General features: G+C 43.8%; 1 protein-coding gene across 5 annotated transcripts in view; it reads left to right on the forward strand.

Moving 5' to 3' along the window:
- ZNF521 (zinc finger protein 521) overlaps positions 1-26135 on the forward strand; it is a 313099-nt gene extending 286964 nt beyond the window's left edge. For all 5 annotated transcript variants that reach the window (XM_027960759.2, XM_027960761.2, XM_042239543.1 and 2 more), the window contains one exon: positions 25322-26135. In XM_027960759.2, the coding sequence (XP_027816560.1) occupies positions 25322-25351 (30 nt within the window). In that variant the 3' untranslated portion in view covers positions 25352-26135. The remainder of the gene's footprint in view (positions 1-25321) is intronic.
- The last annotated feature ends 629 nt before the right edge of the window (positions 26136-26764 follow it).

Consider the following 26764-nt stretch of genomic DNA (forward strand, 5'->3'; position numbering starts at 1 on the left):
ACCACTTAAACGCATCTACTTTTTTATGCCACCAAAGTTCAGAAAGGAGGATTTTTCACAAGAGGCATTTTATAAACCAAACGCAATGCCGAAGAACTGGAGATTGTCAATTGGAAAGCATATAGTTTATTCAGTTCTTATTTTAGAGTGAGATTAATAGGGTAATTTTACAGAATTGCCCAGGAACCTCACTGTGGTTGGGCTTCCCAGATGGTGCTAGTGGTAAAGAACCTGCCTAGCAACACAGGAGACCTAAGAGACATGGGTTCGATTCCTGGGTGGGGAAGATCCCCTGGCCAAGGGCAGGTCAATCCACTCCAGTATTCTTGCCTGGGAAGTCCCATGGACAGAGGAGCCTGGCGGGCTACAATCCACATTGTCACAAAGAGTCAGACACGACTGAAGTAAATTAGCACACACACACCACTGTGGTCATGGTGCATAAATGATTTAATGACCATAATAAACAATGTACATTTTTCACTGTTTATACCTATTTGAAAACACAAAAACATATTTTTAAGGATAGAAGTGCTTTGTTGAGTATAAAATCTTACACATACACCCACGGAGATGTGTTGTTTTCATTAACATCACCTACAATACTAGTCAGAATTCAGATTGTTCATCATAATACACTTCCATCTTTAGGAATGAAGGACTCAAGTGTCATCCTTTGACATTACAGACCACAGTTGCTTTTCGAATTAAGCAAGATGCAATGTCTGTTTCTATGAACACTGTCTAGGACTTGCCAGTGTGGAAGCTATTGTCTTCGCATGACCCTGAATCCTTTCCGACCAGAAGTTCCAAATGCCAGTCCAGAGAAGTGTAATGTGTAATTCCTGGCAGGATATCATCTTTTTCTACTAGTAGAGTTTTCCTCCCTTTTTGCAAGGAATTCTAATATACTTAAAAGGCCACCTAGCATGCTGGTCGGGAAGATGTGCTTTGGAATAAGAGTGCATTATTTGAACTAACTTAACATTTTGTTATTTTAAAAGCAAATGAATATGTCGAATGTTTCACATGTTTTCCTAATAGACCTCAAAACTTTTCCTGCAAAACTTAAGGAAGCTGCTTTGAGAAAATAGTATGGTCCAAGAATAATATCCTACAATGCATATTTGTATCCAGAATGGTTTATACAGGTGTGAGCAAGTGGTATGTTTGTAAAAATTCTGTTGAATAGGCCACTTTCTTTCAATACAGTAATTACTGTTTCATTGGTGCCTCTAGAAAAGCTACAATTCAGTGTCAGTGATCAAACCATCCTCTTCCAATGGGTCCCCATAGAAAGTTCTCTGATGCATCATGTCATGACTTGACATGATGCTTGACATGACTTGGAGGGAATTCCGGTGGTGGGAAGAGAGGAAATTGGCCTGGCCCTGAGATTTCTGGTATTAAGTTTCTTTTGAGTCAAAGATTATTTTGATACTTGACCTTGTCTTCATTAGTCCATGGATGCAGTATTTTCCACATGGAAAATACAGAAGTGATTTGGCATTCTGAGGGATACACCAAGACTTTCAGATATCACTGAAGTTTAAATACATAATGGTCTCTACAGCTGTTTGGTTTTCTTCTCAAATCACTTTCCCACCAAATCAACCTGAGTTTGATGGATATTTTTCACACCACAGCTTAATTATTGCTCAAGTTTTATAGTCATATTTCTGAAAGAAAGATGAATTACTCCAAAGGGGTAGGATGCATAGGACAGCAATACAGTACTGAAGTGTGGCTGCCACGTGGCCGACTGGACCAGCTCACTGGCTTAGCTCTTTATCTAAACCAGCCTTTTAATCATTGTTATACAGGCCCATGCCTCAAAGTATTAAGTAACACATGTGGAGGCATTTAAAGGTCCTTGTTGGGACTTCCCTGGTGGTTCAGTGGTTATAGCTCCACACCTTCACTGCAGGGCCTATGGGATCCACCTTTGCTTGGGGAACTAAAACCCCACAAGCTGCATGGCCCGGCCAAAAATAAAACTAAAAATAGAAGGTTGAACGTATTTTTTTTTTTTAAGTGAACCTTAAAAAAATGTGCTTATTAACAGCCCAACCACAGATAACTTACTATAGATTGCTGTCATCCCCTGTGCCATTATTTGGTTAAAATATATATTTATTGATTTAAAATCTTTATAAAAATATAATTTTATCATTTAAAATTTACCATGGCCCCAAGCTCTCTATGACATATCAAAAATAATTAGAAATATATCATCTTTACTGTCTACTAAAAAAGATAAGATTTGCATATGATTAATGCTCACATGAGGTAATGTGTAATAAATAGTTCTAAGTATTCCAAGAGAAGATGTTTATTCTCCAGCTGGGATAATCGAGAAAGCCATCACGTGGGAGGCATTCAAGCTGGTTTTGAAGGACGGATATGATTTTGATATCTGTGAATGTGAGAGAGATCACCATCCATAAAAATCTCAAATAATGATTATTTTAAAAATAGCTTTTATGGGTTTTTTTCCACTTGTTTTATTTTACTTTGATTTCTCTATTGGCATCTTAGTGCAAGGGAAGAGGGCATGAAGTACAGAGAACAATCACCAGAGTTTGATTTTGGTCATTGTTCCTTACAAGCGATGGCCTCTGAGCCTTGGTTTTATCATCGGTAAAATGGGATGTGCTGCTGCTGCCGCTGCTAAATCACCTCAGTCGCGTCCAACTCTGTGCGACCCCATGGACTGCAGCCCACCGGGCTCCTCCGTCCGTGGGATTTTCCAGGCAAGAACACTGGAGTGGGTTGCCATTGCCTTCTCCAATGCACGAAAGTGAAAAGTGAAAGTGAAGTCACTCAGTCGTGTCCAACTCTGTGCGACCCCATGGACTGCAGCCCACCAGGCTTCTCTGTCCGTGGGATTTTCCAGGCAAGAACACTGGAGTGGGGTGCCATTGCCTTCTCCGAAAATGGGCATGTAGGAGACAACAAAGCATTGCGCCCAGTTCCCAGGGTCCTGGTGAGAGTGCAGTGGAGTCGCTGATGCTAAGCCCTTAGTGCAGAGTGTGAAAGAGGAGAGCCCTTGGAGGAGCTCTGGTTCCCAGGTCCTCTGCCTGCTCCCTCTTGCTGACTTCAGTAAACAAAATCGAGATCCATCATTACCTGGAAATAAAATCTCTATCCCAGACATGTCCTGTTTCCTTACTTCTCTGTTCTAGTTCACTGGAATAATTTCCCAATTAATCATACCTTGACATAGTTTCATGTTAATTGGTTTCCAGGTAAAAATTCTTATTTTTAAGCCTTCATGTTTTTCAAGGGATGTAAGAGCCTTGAGCTTCTTTTTATTTTTGGTTTATCTTTTTAGCACACAATGGGAAAACTGAACATTAAATTTGCTTTCAGAAACATTATTTCAAAACCCTACCTTTGTTTCCGCCCTCTTTCCAAATTAGAGATAAGTGGCCAAAACAAAAAGTTTTATCTGGCCTCTTTACATAAGACAAGGTAGGATTGAAGTGTGGTGTGGGGAAAGGTTTCTTTTAGTTTTGTTTTGTTTTGATTTTTTTCTCTGGGTCAGGAGGATATTCTTTTTTGCAAACAAGAGCAGTGGAAAAGTGTGTGTTACTGCTCACAGCACTTCTAAAAGAAGTGCCTTTAAAACTGTGTGCATCCCCCGCCCCATACTCTTGTTTTCACAACTTTTCTGTAGTTTTCCATTGCTCTGTTTTTATTTCTAACAGAGCTTGAAATAGCTTTCATTATTCCCAAGTGGCACTAGTGGTAAAAGAACCCACCTGCCAGTGCAGGAGATGTAAGATATGTGGGTTCAGTCCCTGAGTAGGGATGATCCCCTGGAGGAGGGCATGAAACCCACTCCAGTATTCTTGCCTGGAGAAGTCCATGGATGGAAGAGCCTGGCGGGCTACACTCACTAGGGTCACAAAGAGTTGGACATAACTGAAGCGACTTAGCATAGCATAGCATCCACACTCCAACTGGAAGACTCAGAACCCTGTCCTACTTTGTCTCTTATCATTCGGTTTCCCTTTGGGACCCTCAGATTGGAAAGAACTGCCCATCACTGCGTCTGGCCCACCATAGCCAGGTTCCATATTGATCATTTGGGAGAGGACAGTCAGTGTAGGGGGTGGGAAGAGACATAAGGACATACATCCTGCCTCTTCCTGGGTGGCCTGCACCTGCTACCTTCGCTCTCCACTTCCTTCCATCCATTGGACCTCTGTGTCTCTTGTTCTCGGGGCCAAAATCACAGTCCCTAAACCACCTTATAGACACGGAAGTCTGCAGGAGTATAAATCATGTCCAGTGAACATGTGGTTCTGGAACTGGTCCGCTTCTCCACCACCTCCTCTCTCTGCTTTGTGGGCCTTCGGGGCTTTTGAAGTAAATTGGTGCTACAGCAGCTTCCACTTAATTTGCCCAGTGGTTAAATTGATCTATCTCTTTTATTTGATCCGATCTCCAGGAACCGAATCATTTGCATTGATTTATTGATTGGAGCTGTGTTTTCACCATTACTTTTGATCACTTTCAGCTGTTAATATTGGATAATTCAATCAGGATTGATTGGCCTTACCATTGAAGGTAGAAAGTTAATCATACAGGACAAAGAAATAGGGCGCCGCTCACCTCGGTTTGACTGTTTACTTCTCTCTCTCTCACCCCTCTCCTCCCACCCTGCATCCATTCTCTTCCTGTCATCTAAGCAGTAGCAAAAAGCTGGGGGTTTTCTTGAGTAAAGAAGGGAGTTTAAAATTTTATAGCATTCACAGTGCATCTAAAGATGAGGTAGTTTTATTCTGCTTTTAATAAAACTGCACCTAGAAACTAAGCAAACATCCATCCAGAAAGATGGATAAGCAGGACTGTTACAATGAACTCATTTGGACTCAATGAGTGAATGCATTTTCAATTACCCATTTTGTACCAATAAATGCCTAATCTGTGTATGCATGCTTGGAGGCACAACCTGGGCTCACCTTTTTCTGAATTTGGCCCTCACCGATTCACCATGTGTCCTGCTCATCAGATTTTTAAGAATCAAGCAGTTAATAGGACCAGAGGAAGAGCAACAGAGGTCTCGGCCAATAAGCGGAAAACCACTTTATTTACATTTGAATCGTTTCTACGGCACCCCAGCTCAGTTTTTTAAAATTCTCCATCCATTAATTTCTCGATGTTCCTATCGACGGCTGGTTTTCGCTGTTAAAAGATGGAGCACCACCTCCCCGTTCTAGGACTCGTTCCCTCCCTCCAACAGCCCTGTTGTTAGCGATCTGCCATGACATTATTTTTTTGTCTGGCCCAGAGTTGACGACAGATGGCCATCTCGGAACTGCCATCAGTGCGACTTTATGGAGCATTCAGCTAGGGTGTACTGAAGAGCACTGCGGCCAGTGTGCAGCCCCCTCCTCTCCCCCCTACCCCCTGGAAACGTTCATCACCTCTGCCACATTCCGCTTTGGCTGGGCTCTGCTGGCCCTGTCGTCTCCTGGGCCGCCAAGTCAGCTTGCTGCCACGGCACCAGAAGATCTGCCTCCATCAGGAACGAGAAACTGCGGGCACGGCTGTCCTACAAAGACAGCTCTCTGCCTCGGTGCTTTTGTAGTCCGATCCCCAGGAGAGAGCTGGACATCCACGTCTCTAGAACATTCCACAATCCAGGGAGGCACCTTGAAGTCCCCACATGTGTTCCGATTGCAGATGTTCGCTCCACACGCGGATCAGTTTCCTCCACATTCGCAGAGACATAATGCCCAGAATAGACTCTTTGTGTTTGCAAACTTAGATTGGACTCTTGAAAAACGCCACTGCTTGTGGCAGTTAGAGTCAGTGCGAGGGTCATCATGGGCTTCGACGCTCAATCCCCTAAAATGAGCAAAGAATTCACTCCAGCATCTTCCAGTCCATTGAAGTGGCAATCCCTCTGCCGGCCGCATGAAACGAGCTGTTGCTGAGCGTTTGGAGCAAGATTGATAGGCTGTTCTTGATCGAGTTTGCTAAGGCCAGGCAGCTTCAGAGCCAAGCGTGTATTTTAAGGGGAATTCACATTTGTATCCTTTATTGTTATATTTGCAGCGAATCTACAGCTCCTAACAGGCTCTGCCCTGCAGCTATGAAGGAGCGAGTTCCCCCTCAACCGGGAGAGAGCGGGATTCTGTGAAAACCTGCGATGTGGCAGGCGAGAAGAAAAGTGCTTAAAAGCGGTGCGCATGGTGCTGTCATTTAGAACAGCAACTCCAAGGCTTTAAATGGGAGTGAGAGGCAGGGTAAACGAGGCCTTTAAAAGTGGTGAAATTCTAAACTGCCTAAAATAACAGGCCTCCTTCATTGATAACTTCATTGAGAGAGTGATGTCGGGGAGCTCACTGGCCAGGACCCGCTTTCACTTTCCGGTAAAGAGGAGGGCAGCGTTTACAGAGGCGAGGCTTTCCCCCTTGTACCCAGCGTGTCTGGGAAGCCGGCAGGCTTTCTTTAGTGGCTTCCTCTGGCTTTGGTGCGGCCCCTCAGCTGGCAGATAGACCATCTCTTGCTGGAAACCCGAAGTGCCCGTAAAAGGTTTCCTTTTTCGCATTGCCAAGACTTAATTTTATAATCATCTGACTTCCACCACTGGGCACATCTGCGAAGTGCGTGTGCCTTCTAGACACATAAAAGGCTACTGTGACACCATCAGCTATCAGCAGTGTGCTTCACTCTGCTTGGGAGTTTATAAGCGGGGAGAGGTGTTTGTGCAGGAAGATAGAACCGTCTATTCGCCATGAGCCAGGCACTAAGACCTCACCCTCGTGCTCAGTTATAATTCATGACAGTACTGGTGGGAGGCCCTCATCTCTCTGTGGAGTTAATGCATCTCCACTGAAGCCTGCTGAGAGCACCCTGCGTCCCCGCCCACCATCTGTGCCTCCACTTGCAAGCGCAGGCTCGCTCTCTCTCTCTCCTCTCTGTTACTCACTCTTTCCTGAGATCTCTTGGTATTAATATTGTCAGCTACTACCCACTTTGTAAAGGTGACTCTCCAAAACAGGCTTGTTGTGTTACGAGTGGAAGAGCTGGAAGGGACGCCTTCCACTGTGGTGAAATGTCTTATTTGGAAAATGTCGATTAGAAAGGGATGGGGAGGCAGCGGTGCCCTTAAACCAGTCGCAACCTCCGGGGTAGTCCAGGATGCTCTGCCAGTCCCTGGCTAGTAAAGGGGCACCTGTGGTCCATGGTGAGAGGCCTCACAGGGTAGACATTACGATTCAGGTTAATCCTGTTCTGAGCCAGAGTGCAGAGTCCAGAGCTGAATCTGAAGAGATGTTTGCCTGCTCTGTCCAGGGACTTGGACCAGCTGTGGGGGCCAACCCAGGCCTGCACACCAGCCCCTCTGTGAGGAGATGCTGGCCACCCTGAGAACAAGAGCAATTGTTCCAGGGCTACTCAAAGCCTCAGCTCAATATGGTCAAGCCTTGGGCTTTACAGAACCCCCCTAAAATAGCCATGGTCATTTGTGAAGAGGAATGAGCAGAGGTGGCCAAACTCCCAAGCTCCCTGCAGTCCAGAGCCGGCAATGGTTTGTTCCCACCCAGTCCCAGCTCCTCAGTGCCCGCTGCCTCCCACTTTCCCTCCCTGATTCCCACTCCTCACTCCCCCCCTCGGGGCCATGAGGCCAGCATGGGTTCAAATAAAAGATGAGCGCACACCTCCTTGAGCACGGCTGACCCCAGATGGATGAATGTTCAGTGTTTCACAATATGTGCTCTTAACGGAGCCTGTTGTTAGCACTCCTTTAATAAGATAAAGCAAAACCAGGCCGGGGACACCAGCGGATGAATTTAATAGATGTGATGCCATGAGCTACCTCCTGTGTGAGACAGTGCTAAAACAGCCTTTCTCTACTTGAGACTCGGGCTGACCCAAAGAGCCGTCCCAGCTCCGGAGGCGAGGTGAGAGGTCACCCACTAAGACAGTAGCACCCACACTGCAGTTCAGCCTTGTGTGTAATTGGTTCTGAATCTCCTCCTGGCGTCTGGCTGGTGCTCGTCCCATCGTCTCGCTCACCCTCCCAAGGAAAAGTAGGGCAGGGAGCTGGCTGTGCGCCCTGTCCAGGTTTTCCTGGGTGAAAGATCACTTGGAGATGACACAGCTGAGTAGTCAGCCTGAAATCCTGGTTGGTATTTTATTAATTTTGCACCAAGATAAATCCTGAAATTCTGACAAACTCCATGACAGGTGAAATTCCTTCTTGCAGCATCTGCTCAGCAAGAGGCTGCTCATTTCGTTCTGTTCCGAGGCAGGCAACAGGAGGGCAGCTTTCTAATCAGCCCTCAAAGGACCCCCAGCCGCCCCAGAGTCTCCGGCTGATTGAATAACTCCTGGGCCTCTTCCCCTAGGCCTCCATCAGCGGGGGTCCTGTGGAAAGCAATCTCCTGCAGACTGGCACTGAAGAGAGCTTTAAACCACCATTTTCTGCTCTCCAGAGGAGCCTAGAGTACTAAAAGATAGATGGACTGCAGATATTTTATGAGAAACTGTCAGAAGAAGAGCAGAGTAAATGTTTTTTTTCTTCTTCTCCGAGTCACACACTACATCACTGTTGAATTTCTCCCAGAATCTTTTACATTTAAAGGAAGAAATTAATTGGTTGCTAACCTTTCACTCCCCCCTCCCTTCTTCCTCGTTGTCTTCCTCTCTCTTTTTTTTTTTTCTTAAATATTCACACAGAGGCCCTTTGCTTAACCACAGTTGCAGAAAATCAGTACCATTTGCAATGAAATATTTATAATGACAGAATGAAAAATTGGATTCATTTTCTGGACTGTAGCCGAACAGTCTGCAACTTTGTGTGGTATTGTTAGGCCTTCCCCCCTCTTCCTCCCTTTCATTGGAAGCTTGTTTGAAGACAGGGCACATGGACGTTTACCTATGCTTTGGAGGGAGGCCTACCAAAACACAGAACCCATTTCTGGGCTTTTTTTAAGGGAGAGAAGAGCTTATTTTCGTCTGTGCTGCCACGTGGGGGGCACTTGGGCTGTGGCCCATAAAAAGGTAGAGAGGATATGAACCCAGTCAAAAGAAAGAGTGTTGGCTCTGCGGGGAGGAGCTGGGACAAGTTTACAGGGAAGGCAGGAGCCGGTCTGGGCCACACTGTCTGCGCTCTGAGCTGAGTACAGACAGCAGCCACAGGCCCTGGAGGCTTGGGCAGCTGTATTTGGGAAGTGGGAAGGCAGGATAGAGGTGTGCCAATAGATACTGAAATACCCGACCTCACCTTCTCTTTCCCCCTTAGCGTTTGCTGCCATGGGCTTTCTTCCCACGTGATCCCACATTCAGGGCTGCCTTCTTTCTAACCAGGGTTGATGACTGCATTTTTTTCTCCCCCCTAGAGATGAAAGACAAAAGGATTTTGCTAGGACAGTCCAGCGGGCTTGTATTTCAAACAAGCCCGCCTCAACCGGGCAGGGCCACCACAATGCACCCATTCTTCTTCCTCGACTTGGTTGGATTTGCAGCAAGATGCCTGCGAAGTACATTCCAGGCTCCCAAATAAGTTTCACTTACTACTGCACAGCCAGGCCCAGAGAGCTGGTCCACTTCTCCTCCCTCCTTTGTCGGAGCCTGACAGGGTATTCACCTCCATTCTTGGGACCCCCGCTCAGGCTCTTAGGCCAGCCCTCCAACATAACCTTTTATCCGTTCCCTGGGTCTAAATAGTTAATGTTGTTTTCTTTAGGGTTCCCCCCGCCCCAAGTGAGAACAGTTCTAGCAGATTTCAGCATGAATACAGGCCAGTCCAACTCAAATCTGCGGGTTTCGCTCACTGAATTTGCATCCTGCATTGCCGACTCCACAAGATCAATAATCCATATTTTAGTGTATAATAAAAGCTGCCTGTAATTGAATTAGCTCATTCATTCCATCTGATTAGCCCTGTTTTATTCATGGAGAGGAAAAATAATACAAACGTACCTTCTCCAACCTATTGCATGGTGTGAATGTAAAAGAGCCCTCAGCACCGTGAAACACATTTATAAAGATGATGGAGCGTTAATTTCAGTATTTGTTTATCCTAGGAACAGGAATAATGTGAGACGCATCACGCGGCACTTTTGTGGTGATAACTTCAACGTTCACATCTACTGTGTCAATCTGTCTTCTAGTCAGCCTGGCATGAATAGCCTATAGCAGGTCTCTCTTCTGACCAAAACCAAGAACGATCCTCAGTTCTGAAGGACAGCTGGGATAAACAGTCTGTGGTACTTGCCCTTGGAGAGATCCACCTTAAGAGCTTTCACCCAGAGGTCATTACCTCTTATCCATCCGTGGATTACCATTTGCAAGCCTTTTGATTGCTTACCGTCTTCTCTCTGAAGCAAAATCTTAGCACAGGTTTGAACCTGGGTGACGAGAAACACTGAACAGAAAAGTTGTTCCTCGTTATTGAGACCTCGGGCTCTCAAGACATAGCCCAGCCTCTGTGCGACGTGTCCTCGCTCAGAGGTTTCAAGTTTTCACACAGGCTTCTAGGTTTGTCTTTTCTTTGCCTCCCCTGAAAAAAAGATTTGGAGAAGGATGCTGACAGTTCAGCACGAAATGGTGTGTGTTCTGACACAAAGTGCATTCATTGTAGCTTACGAATCTAGCCTGAAGTTATTTTCTGTAGCATTTCTTTGATTCAGGGGAGAAAAAGAATTTTCCATACAAGTGTATGTTTTAGGATGTGACAATAACTGTTCTCCGTGGCTGTGCATGAGTTCATCAAAATGTTTCCACTTATCCGTTATTAGTACTGGCTTTCTGGAGGACCGAGGGTAAGGGGGAAAAAATGTTTGGGCATTAGTTTTTCAACAACTTAGGTTAGTCTGAAATATATTCCCAAGTAAATGGGAACTGTGATCATGGCAGGTTGAGAATCAATCTTTTCTGCAGACCAGGAAAGGAGCAGTGAATAGCATTCATTTAGGTACTGCCAGATGTATTTCTGCAAGGGGTGTGCCTTGCCAAGCACTTTGGGTGATTTTAAGTGTTATTAAGCAGACTTACGGGCCCTCAGGACAGAAGTAAAGGACCCTGGGGGCAGAAATTCCTGGTGGAGGAACATTCCAGGGTAAACGCATCCTCAGAAAGACAAGCGCCCAAATGCAGACAGGATTTGAATAGCTAACAACTCTGGGAATATTTCTCTTCCTCGCGTCCAGCACCCTCTATGTTGTGGCTGGTTTGCATTTGTGTTTGAAGTGCGAGGCAGTTTAATGAAGTTATTCTTTTATAAATTTTGCAACACTGAACCAAGCATGAGGGCTTTAAATTAGAATAAGTGCCACTTCTGTGTGGCAGGTTCCTTTGAGGACTGATTAGAATGAGGCCTCCCGCCGCCCGGTCCTTTCTGCACGGGAGCCTTGGTGCACGAGCTTGTTTACAGCTCACCTTTGAATTTGCACAAGCGTGCACTATGCCTGCAGCCTGGCCCTCTGATAGCGGAAGCTGCCTTCCTTCCAGGATCATGTTAAATATTTCACTTTAAGGAGTTATTTTTTTAATTATATTGCTTCATTGTAATGAATTAAAATGAATGTGGAGTAGCAAATTATATAAGGATACGAGGGTTATAGATTACTCTCACCATAGCTACAGCACATCTTTGTGTGGGGGAATTAAGGGGCTGTCTTTCTAGAAGCTATGTGCACCGTGAGGGGTGAGGAAACTGTTCCATAGAGACCAAGAAGCAGTGTCAGAAAAGATGCCCAGGAAATGGGAAGAGAATGGGAGTGTAATCTGTGGGTTTATGAAGCAAATAGAGGCTCTTTTGGACAGAGAGTGGGGGTGGAGTATAGTTCTGCCATTTGAAGACCTGAAAGATTCTGGAACAAGAAGAGATGAGGGGCAAAAGGGAATCCACGGATATCTAAGACCATAAAAGTTCCATGTAGGATGAGAGATGCACTTAGAGTTCCTGATTTCCTCTCTCCCTGCCTGGGTGCACTGGCTAATAAACAGGGATGATTTCAGAGGAGGAGGAGTCAGGGGATTTGAAACTTTCTCCAGTACACAAAAACATTTAGGGAAAGGGGAAAGGAAAGGGAATATATAAGATTAAAAAAAAAAAAAATCACCAAACTTGAATGCAGAATTATTTCTCCTTTCTTCAAAGGAGGATTTTTTTTTTTTAATTTAAACTGCTGCCGCTGCTAAGTCGCTTCAGTCGTGTCCAACTCTGTGCAGCCCCATAGACGGCAGCCCACCAAGCTCTCCTGTCTCTGGGATTCTCCAGGCAAGAACACTGGAGTGGGCTGCCATTTCCTTCTCCAATGCATGAAAGTGAAAAGTGAAAGTGAAGTCGCTCAGCTGTGTCTGACTCTTAGCGACCCCATGGACTGCAGCCCACCAGGCTCCTCCGTCCATGGGATTTTCCAGGCAAGAGTACTGGAGTGGGGTGCCATTGCCTTCTCCGAAATTTAAACTGAGAGATATCCAAATAGAATTGGGCTTGTGAAATATTTGTATTTTGAAAGGCTTTTCTTAGAATTTTAAAACAAAGCCTACTTGGGGCTCCTTCTAATTGCATTCTCCATGCTGGAATATGAGCCCTGGGGGACCCAAAGATCAAAGGCAAACATGAGGAGTTTCACCTGTAGAACCCAGGCATGCATGTAACTCCCGGCTCCATGGCACACGCTCATGCCAACATCCAGTGGAGGCATGGGTGTGTGCATGGGCACATATGCACACACACTTATTCTTCTGAAGCTTAATTGTGGAAATTACTGGACTTCCCTAGTGGCTCAGACTGTAAAGAATATGCCTGCAATGCAAGAGACCTGGGTTCAATCCGTGGGTCAGGAAGATCCCTTGGAGGAGGGCATGGCAACCCACTCCAGTATTCTTGCCTGGAGAATTCCGTGGACAAGGGAGCCTGGCAGGCTACAGTCCATGGGGTTGCAGAGTTGGACACAACTGAGCTACATACACACACACACACACACACACACACAGAAATCAGGACATTGTCCTCTCCTAGTTCTATTCTCTGTATGTGTATTTCCGTCAGCAAATGCCCTAGGAGACAAGTATTTGGTGGCTTATGATGAGGAAAGATGGTTTTCGGTTATTCTTCATGATTTATAACATGTTGACTTACTCTCACTGTGAGTTTACCTCCTAGACAGCGTGGCAGTGTTTTTAATAATAAGAAATAACACAAGGAAGTGGCATTTCGTTTGCTTTTTGTCCAAGATCAAGACACTATTTTTCATAATTATTGGGAATTGGTTGAAGGGAATCCTTGTCCATATCAAGTGGAAAAGCAGGAAGAGGTCTCGCTTCCTCCTCCTTCCTACAAAGGTTACCCTTTGAATATAAATTACGATGCCTTGTGCTTCTCCCATTCTAATCAGATGACCTTTTGCGTCTGGTGGACCAGAGTTTAAATCCTAAGCCTGCCAGTCAGTTTTTAAATCAATGCCCTCTTCCAACAGCTTCCAGGTACATAACTTTCAATAGATTTCAAAAACAGGAGTGAAAGAAGCAATGAGGGTGGAAACTTGCCGCTGACGGTCAAACAGCCCAACCTGACTGCAAGATCTTGGGCCAAGCAGTGTGATGGTGGGTCATTTCACTAACTGAATGCTTTACCAGAAAACTTCTGTGATTCAAAATCTAAGAGAAAAGGGAGGAGCAGGAAATATGTAACATTTGCGAGAGGACATTGCTGAGCAATTATCAATTTAAGCTCCCATTCTTTGCTGCTAATTACTACAGGAGACTGTTGAATATTTAAGAGAAATTTGTTTAATTGTGTTTGACTCGGTGGGGGGCTGGGGTGGAGTAGGGGGTGTGCAGTGAATGTAACTTGAGCATCCTGAGTCAGTTGTGCACCCAGAAGCCAGGCAGAGAGGAAATTTGTATTCGAGCAAGATGAACACATTTCAGTGTCAGCCAAGCCTTCTTTTTCCTTCCTTCCACAGATTTATTTATCTTTAAGGTATCTAAAATTAGAGCACGAAGAAGGGGCACTGTTCACGGATGTAAAATTGGAAGGAGGTCATTCTTAACCTTGTTTACAGATGTTCTAGTTTAGAAAGCGCCAGTGTGATAAATTAAACATTACAGGGGGAAAAAATTAAAGCTTAGCAACAACTGGCACATGGACACATCTGTCTGTGAAGCACTGACTTAATCCCTGAATATCTTATTAGACTGTATTGCCTATCAAAGCCTTCTGTCTCACAATACACTAGGATCCTGCAGTTCTAGAATCTGAGCAGAATCTTTAAGCTCTGGACTCTCATTTTTGCTGGCTTTCTACAGTTGGATTTAAATTTTCTGTTGGTTCCATGCATGTAAACAGGTCGCTCAACCCATTGTTCTCTTTTAAAAATAAACTTTGTACTTTTAATGTATCTCCCAGTTGCCCTTTGCTCTTTTTAGCCTTTTCTTCCAATTCAGCCCCTTATTTTTTTTTCCCCCTCAATGTAGTAGCTAGGTCCTATCAGTTCTTTCAAAGTCAAGCAAAACAGATAGGAGTCAGCTAGCCACTGAAATCTTACTACCATTTTTAAGTGAGAAATGAGAAACAAAACTGTTACCAAGTTAACATTGGGCATGTATGACCTGTCAGCAGCATTTGTCTCTCTTTGAAGCTGGTGGACCACAGTGGCTTGTTTTATTTCTCTGAAATATTTACTTGTCAAAATACTAGACATTGTTCTATATTAGCAGTGCAGTCATGACATTCTTTTAAAAATGCAACTTCACTTAGGCTTTTGACGACTCAGGCTAGACTACTTTGGCCTCCTTGGTGGCTTAGATGGTAAAGAATCTGCTCATAATGCGGGAGACTTGGTTTTGATCCCTGGGTCAGGAAGATCCCCTGGAGAAGGAAATGGCAACCCACTCCAGTATTCTTGCCTGGGCAATCCCATGGACGGAGGAACCCTGCAGACTAAAGTTCTTGGGGTCGCAGAGAGTTGGACACAACTGAGCAACTAACACTTTAACTCTTCAGACTGCTTTCGGTGGGTATTCTTGAGATGCTGTTCACCACCATTGGCTTTCCCAGCACACACAGTGAAAACAAGCTCTGTTTGAAGTGACCTCCATCTGCCTGCCCAGCCGGATGGATCTCCAGCCCCCCAGGGATCAGTCACCCCCAACTCCATGATTCTCAGCCTGGCTCCTGTTTACCTTCCCCCTGGGGCCTGTCTCTGTCTTCTAAGCTCCTCTTCCTCATCATCACTCTAGCACCAGGCAAGCATGACTTCTCCAAGAACTAAGCTCAGGAGGTGAGGTGCCCTTTCTCTATGATCCATTGTACCCAGTCCTCCTGTCCCTGGTGAGTGCCCTAATGGTGAGCATCTGTCTGGGCTCCATAGTCAGCCCAGCCCAGGGATTAGAACATAGCAACTGGTACCACTCACCAGTTGCTTCTTCGCAGAAGCCAGTTCAGCCATGGAGTAGCTATAAGACCTTGAAAGTTGGCTTCAAGTCTCTGGGACTTGACTTCATCATTTATGAAATGGGATGTTGGAACAGATGCTGCTAGAAACCATTTCTTTAGTTCTGTGAGACATCACTTACATCGCTGACTCCTGCTGTTGAATCTCGACCAGCAAATGAGAGATGGTGGCTCTGCAGTTGTTCAGAGTAGGGAGTTGTTCCCATACCTTAAATATTAATTTCCACAGCTTAGTGTTTTGGTCCTTTTATACTTTAGTATATTGTTAATATTTCTAAAACAGCATTGATTAAGAGTCACATGTTCCACCTTTGTTCACTGACGGTACATGGAAAGTCTCAGTAAATTGCTGAATGAGTGGATATTTTTGGAGAAATTATTATTCATACAAGTAATGCCACTTATTATATATTTCAATCATTTTCACGATTTCTCTACCATATTTTTATTTTATTTTGTTGTTGTCGTTCAGTCACTAAGTCATGTCCAACTGTTTGTGACCCCATGAACTACAGCACACCAGGCTTCCCTTTCCTTCACTATCTCCCAGACTTTGCTCAAACTCATGTCCATTCAGTCTGTGATGCTAGCCAATCATCTCATCTTCTGTCGTCCCCTTCTCTTCCTGCCATCCATCTTTCCCAGCATCAAGATCTCTTCCGGTGAGTCAACTTTTCGCATCAGGTGGTCCAAGTACTGGAGCCTCAGCTTCGGCATCAGTCCTTTCAGTGAATATTCAGCGTTGATTGTATAGCTGTGTCGGGTCTTAATTGTGGCATGCGTTATCTTCACTGCAATGCGCAGGCTTCACTCTGCTTGCGGCGTGTAGGGCTCCACAAGTTGCTCCCTGGCATGTGGTCTCTTAGTTCCCTAACCAAGGATCAAACCCATATATCCAGCATTGGAAGGCAGATTCTTAACCACTGGTCCACCAGGGAAATCCCTGAGCATATTTTTTAAATGCCATGCAGTATAGTTCCATATGGTATATATGTGTCTCTTTGCTGCCCTTCTTTTTTCTTTTAAATTTGGTGGGGAACAGATGCCACTGAGACTGAAGACCAGCTTGTGTCCTCAAGCAGGCATGGCAAGTTCAGTGTGTTTTCAAAGCACTGCAGGCAGTGGTCCTCAGCTGCGGGTGATTTTTTCCTCCAGGGGATATGGCAAGGTGTAGAGGTTTCTGAATCTTTGCGACCCCATGGACTGTAGCCCACCAGACTCTGTCCATGGAATTCTCTAGGCAAGAAGACTGGAGTGAGTAGCCATTCCCTTCTGCAGGGGATCTTCCAGACCCAGGAATCAAACCTGGGTCTCCTGCGGTGCAGGCAGATTCTTTACCATTTAAAGCACCAGGGAAAACGTTTTTGGCTATCGTGACTGGAAAGGTGCCACTGGCACATTGTTGATGAAAGCCAGGGATGCTGCTAACATCCTAGAACACAGAGGAGCAAAGACTTGTCCCTCCCAACAAGCCACTGCTGCTAAGGTTGGGAAACCTGATCTCCCTGGCCTTCCATTTAATTTGTAGGACTCTCCCTCTAGAACAAAGCAACTGAATGACCAATTTTTGCATAATGCCTAAGAAACTGCTTACTGAATTGTCTTTTGGGTTTCTTTGGATGAGACAGAAGAACTTTCTACTGCAAATACATAATCAAGAAGGCTTCTGAACATAAACTCATAAACATGCCAATGTCCGCCTGCTTCAGAGTTATCTCAGGCCGACCTTTTCTAGACTTTTTTAGCATGAATGTCCAAAGAAAAAATACAAAAAAGAAAAAAAAAGAAAAGAAAAATGTCCTTTAGTGAGGTTTATTAGAATGTGAAATTGTTTCCTCTGGGAGGTGTGATGGAAATTTCATTGCTAAGACCATTAAAAACTAGCCCAGAGTATAAACTTCGTAGAACAAATTTTGTTCAGCAAGGGGACAAATTCAATAACCTAATAGTCCTTTTCTGTCTTTAATGTCGTGTATTTTTCTGATCACTTCTGATGATGCCATTTCACCTTTTGCTTTAATATAGCTTAGTGTCACCCAGAAAATGCTTTGCAATGTCAGGCCAAGCCCATGCGAACTGTTAAATGTCAAAAGAAAATCCATCAGTGTCTCTCTAAGTTCACGGTGATGACATTACCATATGAAAAAATAAAGAGGGAGATTCTGTCAGTGCAAACATGATCGTAAATGTAACATTCATGGCATTAAAGAGAGAGAGGCAAAGCATTATCCTGATAGACAGTTTGGGAAACTCCATTGCTGTTTATCAAAATACAAGAGCAGACTTCATTTTAGTAAATTCTAGCAAAGTGAAAACTGTGAGTCAGCCACCCCCAGTCATGAAAATCCATTTTATGAATATATTTTTTACTTTGGGAAACATTATATATTTGTCTTTTAAAGAATATTCATTAAAAGTACATTGTTGTTATTGTTTATTCGCTAAGCTGTGTCCGACTCTGTTTGCAACCCCATGGACTATAGCCTGCCAGGCTCCTCTGTCCATGGGATTTCTCAGGCAAGAGTACTGGAATGGGTTGCTGTTTCCTTCTCTAGGGGATCTTCGCAACCCAGGAATCAAACCAGCATCTCCTGCCCTGGCAGGCAAATTCTTTACCACTGAGCCACCAAAATGTATCTCACCAAAATGCACAAACCCATGTATAGGTTCGTGATCTTTACCAGGTAGGGACCATGAAAACACAATTACCTCAGATTTCCCCAGCTAAAAAGGAATGTAATTTGTGGACAAGAGAAACCTTGGGATGGTGAAACGGAGTCTAATTGGTATTGTGGATGATTTGGGTGATTTTTTAGAACATTCTAATGGTACTTACAGAGCTGAAGTCATTCACTTCTAATTAATTTAAAACTGTGAGTCCTTTTTGTAATTGTGTGGACTTTGAAAATGTTAATTTATCGCCTTCACAAATCCCGTTAACCTTATCAAGATGTTTAAAGGCTGCCCTTCGCTATTGTATTTTTTCTCTAACCAGTGAGGGGAGATCGCCCAACATCTTCTCTCCATGAGCTGGCTACACTCTTAAAACTGTTTTACTAGCAAACAAAGTTGGGAATGGAAAAAAGAGAGAGGGTGGAAATGTAAAAATCTTGATTAGAAAGTATAATTTAATAGAACATGTATCGAACCAAATGTATTGATTAATGTAGAAGATATAGTACTTATATTGATTCAAACCAGAGATTTAGTACTAAAAGCTCTGAGCCAAAAAGCTGTTGCAGATTGCTACAAAAGTCAGTTTAATGCTGTCCTTGAGAGTGCCTTCACAAAGAATTTCTTCTAATGTTTGAGGACTAGGTAGAATGCGGTATATGTCAGTTTGATCCCGGAGGGTTTTATTTTGTACTCTAATAGCTGTTACGAGCCTACATTATATCCAAGGAGTAATTTTCCTTAGGGGTGCCCAGCTCGCTTTGTGTCAATATTCTAGCATTTTAAGTCACGTACAGTATATGCTTCTGGGAACAGGGAAGGAGCCAGCCAGACTCATAATGGTCTGCATTCATTAATAAAGGCAGAGGCTTCTGTCCCTCCATCGCCCACTACAGGGAGGCTTCTTTGGCCTTCAGGGACCCGAGCAGACACATTTAAAGAAAGCTTTATTTTGAGTGGGCAGGAGATGAAATGTAGGACTCGCAGGCATTTCCGAAGTCAGCTATATGCCCGAGCACAGGGGTGACCTTAATGGGTCAAAGAAGAATGCAGGTCAAAAGACTTATTATCCAGCCTGTTGGAAACCAATTGCTTTTGTTTAAAAAAAATAAAAAATAAAGCAGTAGTGCTTAAAGGTGGATAATAATGCAGAATTCTGTTTGCAGCCTGTAACTGCACGACTGTGTCTGTGTACTGGGATATGCTTCTAGAAAAATAAGAGCATACAGACTATGATAGTGTTTACAGATAAAGGTCCAACCCTGGTGATAAAAGGAAGGGTAATATAATTAGTTAATCAGCAATGATTGATTACGGATGTTTGCGTTCTTCAACTAAAGAAAAAACAACATGCTGCCTCGGTGCTGTCACCATCTGTTGAAAGAAACAGCTACATTTAATCTTTCTATTTCTTTTATTTCTTCCCGCCTTGCATTGTTGCAAAGCCACAATTGCCTCCTATTTCCCCTGGTTGGAAAACATCTCATTTAAATTGAATACAACTCCAGTTTAAATTCGGGATTCTAATGGCATGGTGAATTAGTGGAAAGCCTGTTTTCTTTTCTTTTTTTTTTTTTTTTTCATTCCTTTTTAAAATGGCTCTTTTTCTTAGTTTTAAAAGCTTGTCAGAATTTGAGACAAAGGGCTATAAATAGACAAGTCACAGTAAAAATGATTAACATCTTTGACTCAACAGATCTCACAAAACTTCCATTCAGACAGTTTTTATTTTTATGACTATTGCTACTTAATATTTTGTTGATGCCAACAGAAGGCTACAAAGCACAGACTACGAGACATCATCTCTGCCAAAATATTGGCTAAGCGAGGGTGATCCATGAGCACCGCTTTTGGGGTGGGGACTTAATTTTTCCACCCTGGGAAGGTAGATGGCCCCTGGTTTTCCTCTGGAGCTTAACTTCATCATTGTTATAGGTGCAGATATTCAAATTCACATCAAGATTGCAGGCAAATGGGATAGTTTGGCCAAGGTGAATAGTTACAGGGGATCGTGGGTTTTTATTTTTATTTAAAAATATTTTGCTTGGATTGCATTTTAAATAGGATTAAACCGTTTGACCAGTAAATGTGGTCAGCTCTCAGAAAGAGAGAGGCTGAATTAATCATGTGTTAGCGTGCCAAGCCCAAAATGAGAATTCCAGTCTTGTAAAATGAAAGGCATCTCATATTTTAAAAAGAAATTCATAGTGCTAGAAGGGAATTTTTAAGGTCCTCATCTGTTTTTTAGCTTTCTAAGTTTAATTTCAGGTTTTAGAGAGAAAAAGAACAAACTCCTTCCAAATGGGGCCGTTTACAGTAAAGAGAGTGGGGTTTTTTGGTGTTCTTTTTGTTTTAAAACTGGCTATTAAGGTATCATACGTAGATGGATTGTCTTTAAAGCTTTAAGGTGTGTTGTGAATTTAATTTTTTTTAACACAAACCCCTCTCGTGTAAAACAACTGTTCATAACTGGGATTAATGGTTTGCAATTTTCAGTTACTTAGACATGGGGTCTCCAAGAGATGGCTTTTTGCAGAGTAGAATATGGCTCTCTGTGGGATTACAGAACTTTTCTTCTCTTCCTACTTCCTTTTCTGTCATCACCCCTCCCCACCGGCGTCGATGCTGCACTGATGCTCTCCTCGATTATGTAAAACACTTTCCCTTCATTGGAACAGATATTTTTTCTCATAACCTGTCATTGCATTAAAGTGCTTTGGGGACTGTGAATTGCTGTGTGAAATTGGTGAGATTACCCACTGCTTTGTTCTAGTGTGGTGGTTTCCTCCAGACCTAAAGAGCAGAAAACTCTTACAAGAGAAGGCGACTCAAGGATGGCCTGGCAGCATTTTCTTTGCTCTGCTTGTCCCCGTCCCTGTTCTTACTGTGGGGGTTCACGGCGGGCTCTGTGATGTGGCTGGCCTGGTGAGGAGCACCAAGCACCAGGCACCTGCCCTCTCCTTGGGCTTAGCACTTCTCTGGTCTATGTTTCATCTTTCCCACTCACTTCTTGTCTCCCTTTCTGAAAAATGTTGTCTGTGATTTTAAAAACACACCCAATTAGGCAGAGGGCTCCCAAGAAGCAATTTCTTGTTTCTCTTATGGGTGGATCTTCGGTGAAGTCTGGAGATGAACACGCTGTCTTTCTCTCCAACCCCTAATTGCCAACCCAGTAACCTGTGCAGCTCAGATACCCATTCCTTCCTCCAGAAAACGAAATCAGGTCATTCATATTTTTTAGTGACTCAAAGTACTGTATGGGAGAGGGGAAGTCATACTTCAAGGATCCTCCAAGGTGGTGAATACAAACCCTTGAGGACTGGATCAGAATCACCTGAGTTTTTTGTTTGGTTTTCCATGCAGATATGCCATGTTTCCGGGCTTCCCAGGTGGCGCAGTGGTAAAGAATACGCCTGCCAATGCAGGAGACCTAAGAGACCCGGTTTCTATCCCTGGGTTGGAAAGATTCCCTGGAGAAGGACATGGCAATCCATTCCAGTATTCTTGCCTGGGAAATTCCGTGGACAGAGGAGCCTGGTGGGCTACAGTCCATGGGGTTGCATAGAGTCAGACACGACTGAACACAAACACCCACACCCACACACACACCCATTTCTCACCTTGGAAATCACTGACAGTGGCGAATGCCGTGCCTAGGGATGAGGGTAGGGGTGGGGAACCCTGTTCTCCCTTTCAGCCAGTCTGGAAGAAAAAAGAGAAAGACTGACAATGAGTGACCTCAGTGGTATGCAGGTATCTCTGCACGAGAGAACTTTCTGCCGTCACCATATTTCATGCCAGATTTCCCATTTAGACGTTATTTATATTGCAGCTCCTTATTTTTGTTGAAGCTTGCATTTCACAAGCCCTACCCTTGTCCTTCTCGCCGATGATTTATGTTCCTCTCTCTTAATATGCAAAGCATAAATCCTTTATAGTAGCAACTTCAATCTGTTGCAATAAGTGATTCATATGTAGTTGTTCATTTCTTTGCACCTCTGAAGAGACGTGTATAGCTTTGGTTTAGGATGAAAGCATCCAAGAAACAACTGTTGCCGACTATTGTGGCCAGTTTGTGTTAGGTTTCTGTTTTCCAGTTTCTCAGTATAGATAGAAGAGCACTGGAGAGACTGTAATATAGCTTCTTTCATTAACCTCCAAAATTCAATTGGATGTGGAATGTCTGGAGTAAGCACTCCATTTTTTAACGTTTTTTTAGTTATTTGGCTGCACCGAGTCTTAGTTGTGGTATGTGGAATCACTCATTGCAGCATGAGGGATCTACTTCCCTGACCAGGGATTGAGCCCTGGGACCCCTCCTGTCAAAGTTCTACCATTTAGATAGCTATTGTCTCAGCTTCTTGTACTTATTTTCTTAATTTTTTAAATTAAAACTTTCTGTAAGATCAGTCTTGACTGTAAGATATCAAGATGTATGAGAATGTTTAGACAGATCATTTTGAGTAATTGAATGTTTTCATTGTTTATAACCTCTTTGATCATAATTTTGTTGATATTTAAAGGGATAGCAATGTTTTTAGTCTCATCAGTTTTTTGATTATCCTTTATGTCTACTTTTGGAGAAAAATAATTTGAAGAACTATTTATTTAGAATCGATACAAAGGGAAAAAAAATGAAAGTGATGCCATGGATGGTAACCTGCCAGACTCCTCTGTCCATGGAGTTCTGCCTGTGATATAGGAGAACCGGGTTTGATCCCCAGGACAGGAAGATCCCCTGGAGAAGGGAATGGCTAGTGTTCTTGCCAGGAGAATTTGATGGAACGAGGAGCCTGGCAGGCTATATAGTCCATGGGGTTGCAAAGAGTCACACATGACTAAGCGATTACCACTTCATTTTCACTTTTTTCCTTTGTATTGATTCTAAATAAATACTTCTGCAAATTATTTTTCTCCAATAGGCAGACGTAAAGGGTCATCAAAATACTGGTAAGACTAAGAAACGTTACTATCCCCTTAAGTATCAATGTAATTCTGATCAAAGGAGTTATAAACAATAAAAACATTCAAAATGCATTGTCTAAATTTTCTCAGACATTTTGCTATCTCAGAGTCAAGCCCAATCTTAAAGAAATTTTTTTTACTACCCTTTATGTCCACCTATTGGAGAAAAATAATTTGCACAAATATTTATTTAGAATCAATCCAAAGGAAAAAAAAAGAGTTGGCATAAAACTGGCCTGCTCCTGTACGGACATTTAGGCTAATATTGTTAAAAGAAGAATAAAAAAAATCCAGCTCATCTTTCACTAAATTAATAAAAATGGTATGTTTTAAATAAAGGTGAGTGAAATAAAGTCCTCAGTATTTGTTGTCCATTTTCTTATAAAGTGGACTTAGTTGGAAATAGGGAACAGAAGACCTGGGTCATCTTCACAACACCCCTTTCTCCCTCACTGGTGCTGTAAGCCCCAGCTGGGCAACTCAAAGCAGCCAAGCCTCTGGCCTTTCACCCTTTACTCACTGGGCAGGTGTTTGGCTAGTTTTCTGGGGAAATGAAAAGATAACAAAGATCTCAAAGACAAAGCCCTCTGCTGAAAATTTTCCATAGCTCCTCCTTACCCACAAGACCAAGTCTGAACTCCTTAGCCAGGTACAGAAGGCTCTTCAGAATCTGGCCCCAAACTTCTCTCTACCTTCATTTCTCATCCACATTCTTGGTTCTGGACACTCAAGAAGATTCCAGCCAACCTGAATGAGCTGTAGGTCCACAAACCTACTTTGTGTATTCTTGCTTCTTTGCCTTTACCCACAAGGGTCTTTGGCCTGGAGCACCCGCCCTGCATCCCAAATGCCTCTTCCTGTTTCCAGCCTCAACTAAAATGTCCTAAGCCAGGTCCACCACAAAGCCTTCCCCAAAGGCCAGGCCAGGTTAGGTGTACATGATATTCCTGTGGTCATTTCTAATATATTCCCACCAGGTGGCTTTTTCGTTATGTGCCTATGTGACTTTCTTGCATCTGTGAGCACTCTGAAGATGTGAAGGCTCAGACCATCCTTCTCCTTCCAGTGGCCCTTGCCTAGCTGGTCGTTCATTTGGCCAGATCCTCTTTGCCAAGTACTGCAATACTGGGGCCTGTGGCTGGTGGTGTGCAAGTGTTCAAGAGCTGCTTGTGAAGGAATGAGTAAGTGGATGAAGGCCAGGATTACAGACACAGGGAGAGAGCCAGAACTGCAGAGAACCAGAAGACCAGACCTCAGCTGCATATGATATAGCAGTCAGAGACAGGGGAAGCGGTCTTAGATGGGATGAGCATGGAAGTGGTCGTACTTGGGGACAGATCTCCAGATTCTGATCAGAAGGGATGGGGGGAGGGGGTCGACGGTGAGAGGTGGGAAAACAATGCTCAGGGAAGGCGCAGGTGGGGTCATCTCCAGGTGTTTGCTCTGAATGAATGTCCTTTGGGTCTGTGAGCATCCCCCATGCAGGCCACAGGCCCAGGTCCAGAGCCCACCCACCCAGTGTTCACCTTCTGGACCTGGCTTGTGGTTATAAGCTGCCCGAAAGCCCAGTTTCCCGCTCACAGTTTGGAACCAGGATGTTGACTCAGGAAGGGGACGTGCTGTGTGGATGGAGGGGACACCACCAAAGTACAACAAAGACTGCACCTACTGGGGACCAGAGGGGGGGCTGCTTTCAGGCTGCTGTGATCTGCTTCTGCACCAGGTGGGGACCCAACCCCGAGCCCACCCCCAAGAGAAGAGCTGGAGATGTTTCCTGCCCCGTTTGTCAGGTGTCGGCCGGGCAGCTCTTTTCCATAAAATCTGTATTTAGGGATGGACAGGGCCTCTGTTGTTAAGATGTTCACCTTCTAAGCATGAGTAGAACAAAAGCATCTGTAATCAATGGAAATAATGCACAGATAAATCTAACTGTTAAAATAGTGTTACCCTGGTGTTTGAAAAGAGGCGTATGCTGATAAGAAGAGATGGTGGAAGGTGAGGGGGCGTCTTCTGGGGAGTGAAGCAGAGTCAGAGAAAGGGAAGACCCCCTGGCCCCGCCCCACCCCTCCCTCCTGGCTCTCACTGCGGGTGGGGAGAAGCCAGGCCCCCCCAACCCCGAACCCCCATTCTTCTGGACCCAGAAACAGTTTTCAGGGCATTGTAAATCAACGAGCATTTATAGATACTTGGTTTGATGAAAATATGATCACTTAAGGTTCTTCTCTCCCCCCACCCCCGTTTTCTTTCTCATTACAGAACCATACGATGACCCAACACAGCAGTTAGTGCAAGCACCGTCTCTCAAGGAGAATGACTTTTGTGGCACAAAAAGGGAACATGTTTTACTCTTTGCACGAAACTTTCATTGTTAATGTATATTATTCAGAAACATTGTATTGTACCATAAAACTTGTATTATCAAAACTGTTGGATGTTCATGTGTTTGAACTTTTGAGCACCGGATAGACCCCCTGTATATAAAGTGTCTCACATGTATTATGTCGTCTGATACTAAAATGGTCTTATAAAGACAAGTGGACTTGGGCCCTATTCAGGCAAGATTTAAAAAAAAAGAATGTGAGCGAAATGGCTTAAGAGAAAGTATTTTCAAGGAAGACAGATTAAAACAACCCAGTTACACGTGAGACTATATTTGGACTTCCTTTTCTTAACACTTAAGCCTAGAATTTCTCTTTTTTGGTATATCAACGGTTAAACCCAAGACTATTTTTTATTGCTGAAGATTCTTGCAAAAAACCATGAAGAGATGTTCTCACAGAACCCCACAGCTGGGTAAGGCCCGTATATATATTTGTAAGCCTTGCAATGTGACAGGTAGCATCACTATATATGCAATAGTTGTTATGTAGACTGTCAAAGAATTTTTTTTTTCCTGGATACATTTTGAAGCTTTGAGTGTTCAAGGTTTTCCTTAATGATTTCACACAGCCAAATTCTTGAATCAGTTGAACTAACCTGTATGTTACTGTTATTAATGTTTACTCTGCGGTCTGAACCTGGAGATTACTGGAATTGTTTTCCAAGAGGAAATAAATTCAGTTTACCATTAGGTATGAGTGTATGTGTGTGTTTTCTTTTTCTAGTTACTTTGCCATTAAAAAAAAAATCTAATTGCACCCCTGGAAATGAGTTCTGCTCTTGAGAATATCCCAGGCACAACCTCAATCATGTTTAACCTTTCCACACTAGGCCAAAAGCACCTAGGAGGAGATTCATCACATGGCATAGAGAAGGCATCAGACCTAAAGTACTTACTCCTCTCACAGATCCTGCTAGGTCACATTGTACTGGAGGATTTTGACATCACAGATGGATGTGATGGCTGTTTTCTGCATAATTTGCAGCCCAATTCATGTCATGCTGTGCAAATCTGAACTCAAAGTAGATGGCTGCAATTTGAGAGGCAGTTTGGCTTATGTGTACTTAAGAAGCAGCTTTGTTCATTCAGAAGACAAAGCACAGAGCAGGAAGCTGGGAGCCTGTATGCGTCGCGCTGGCCCAGAGTGTGGACTCTCGGTGTGGTCTTCTGCACACCACCCACCTCCAGGCCTCTGTCCCCTAGCCCAGAGAGGTGACATGGATTGGTTATCAGCCTCCATACAGGCACGGGGTATCTCCGCAAGACCGCTGACACCATGCCACAGCTTGCCACAAAATGGTGAATGAGGAGGTGCTCTC

Source organism: Ovis aries, chromosome 23, assembly GCF_016772045.2.
Source record: "Ovis aries strain OAR_USU_Benz2616 breed Rambouillet chromosome 23, ARS-UI_Ramb_v3.0, whole genome shotgun sequence".
In the NCBI taxonomy this organism is placed as follows: domain Eukaryota; kingdom Metazoa; phylum Chordata; class Mammalia; order Artiodactyla; family Bovidae; genus Ovis; species Ovis aries.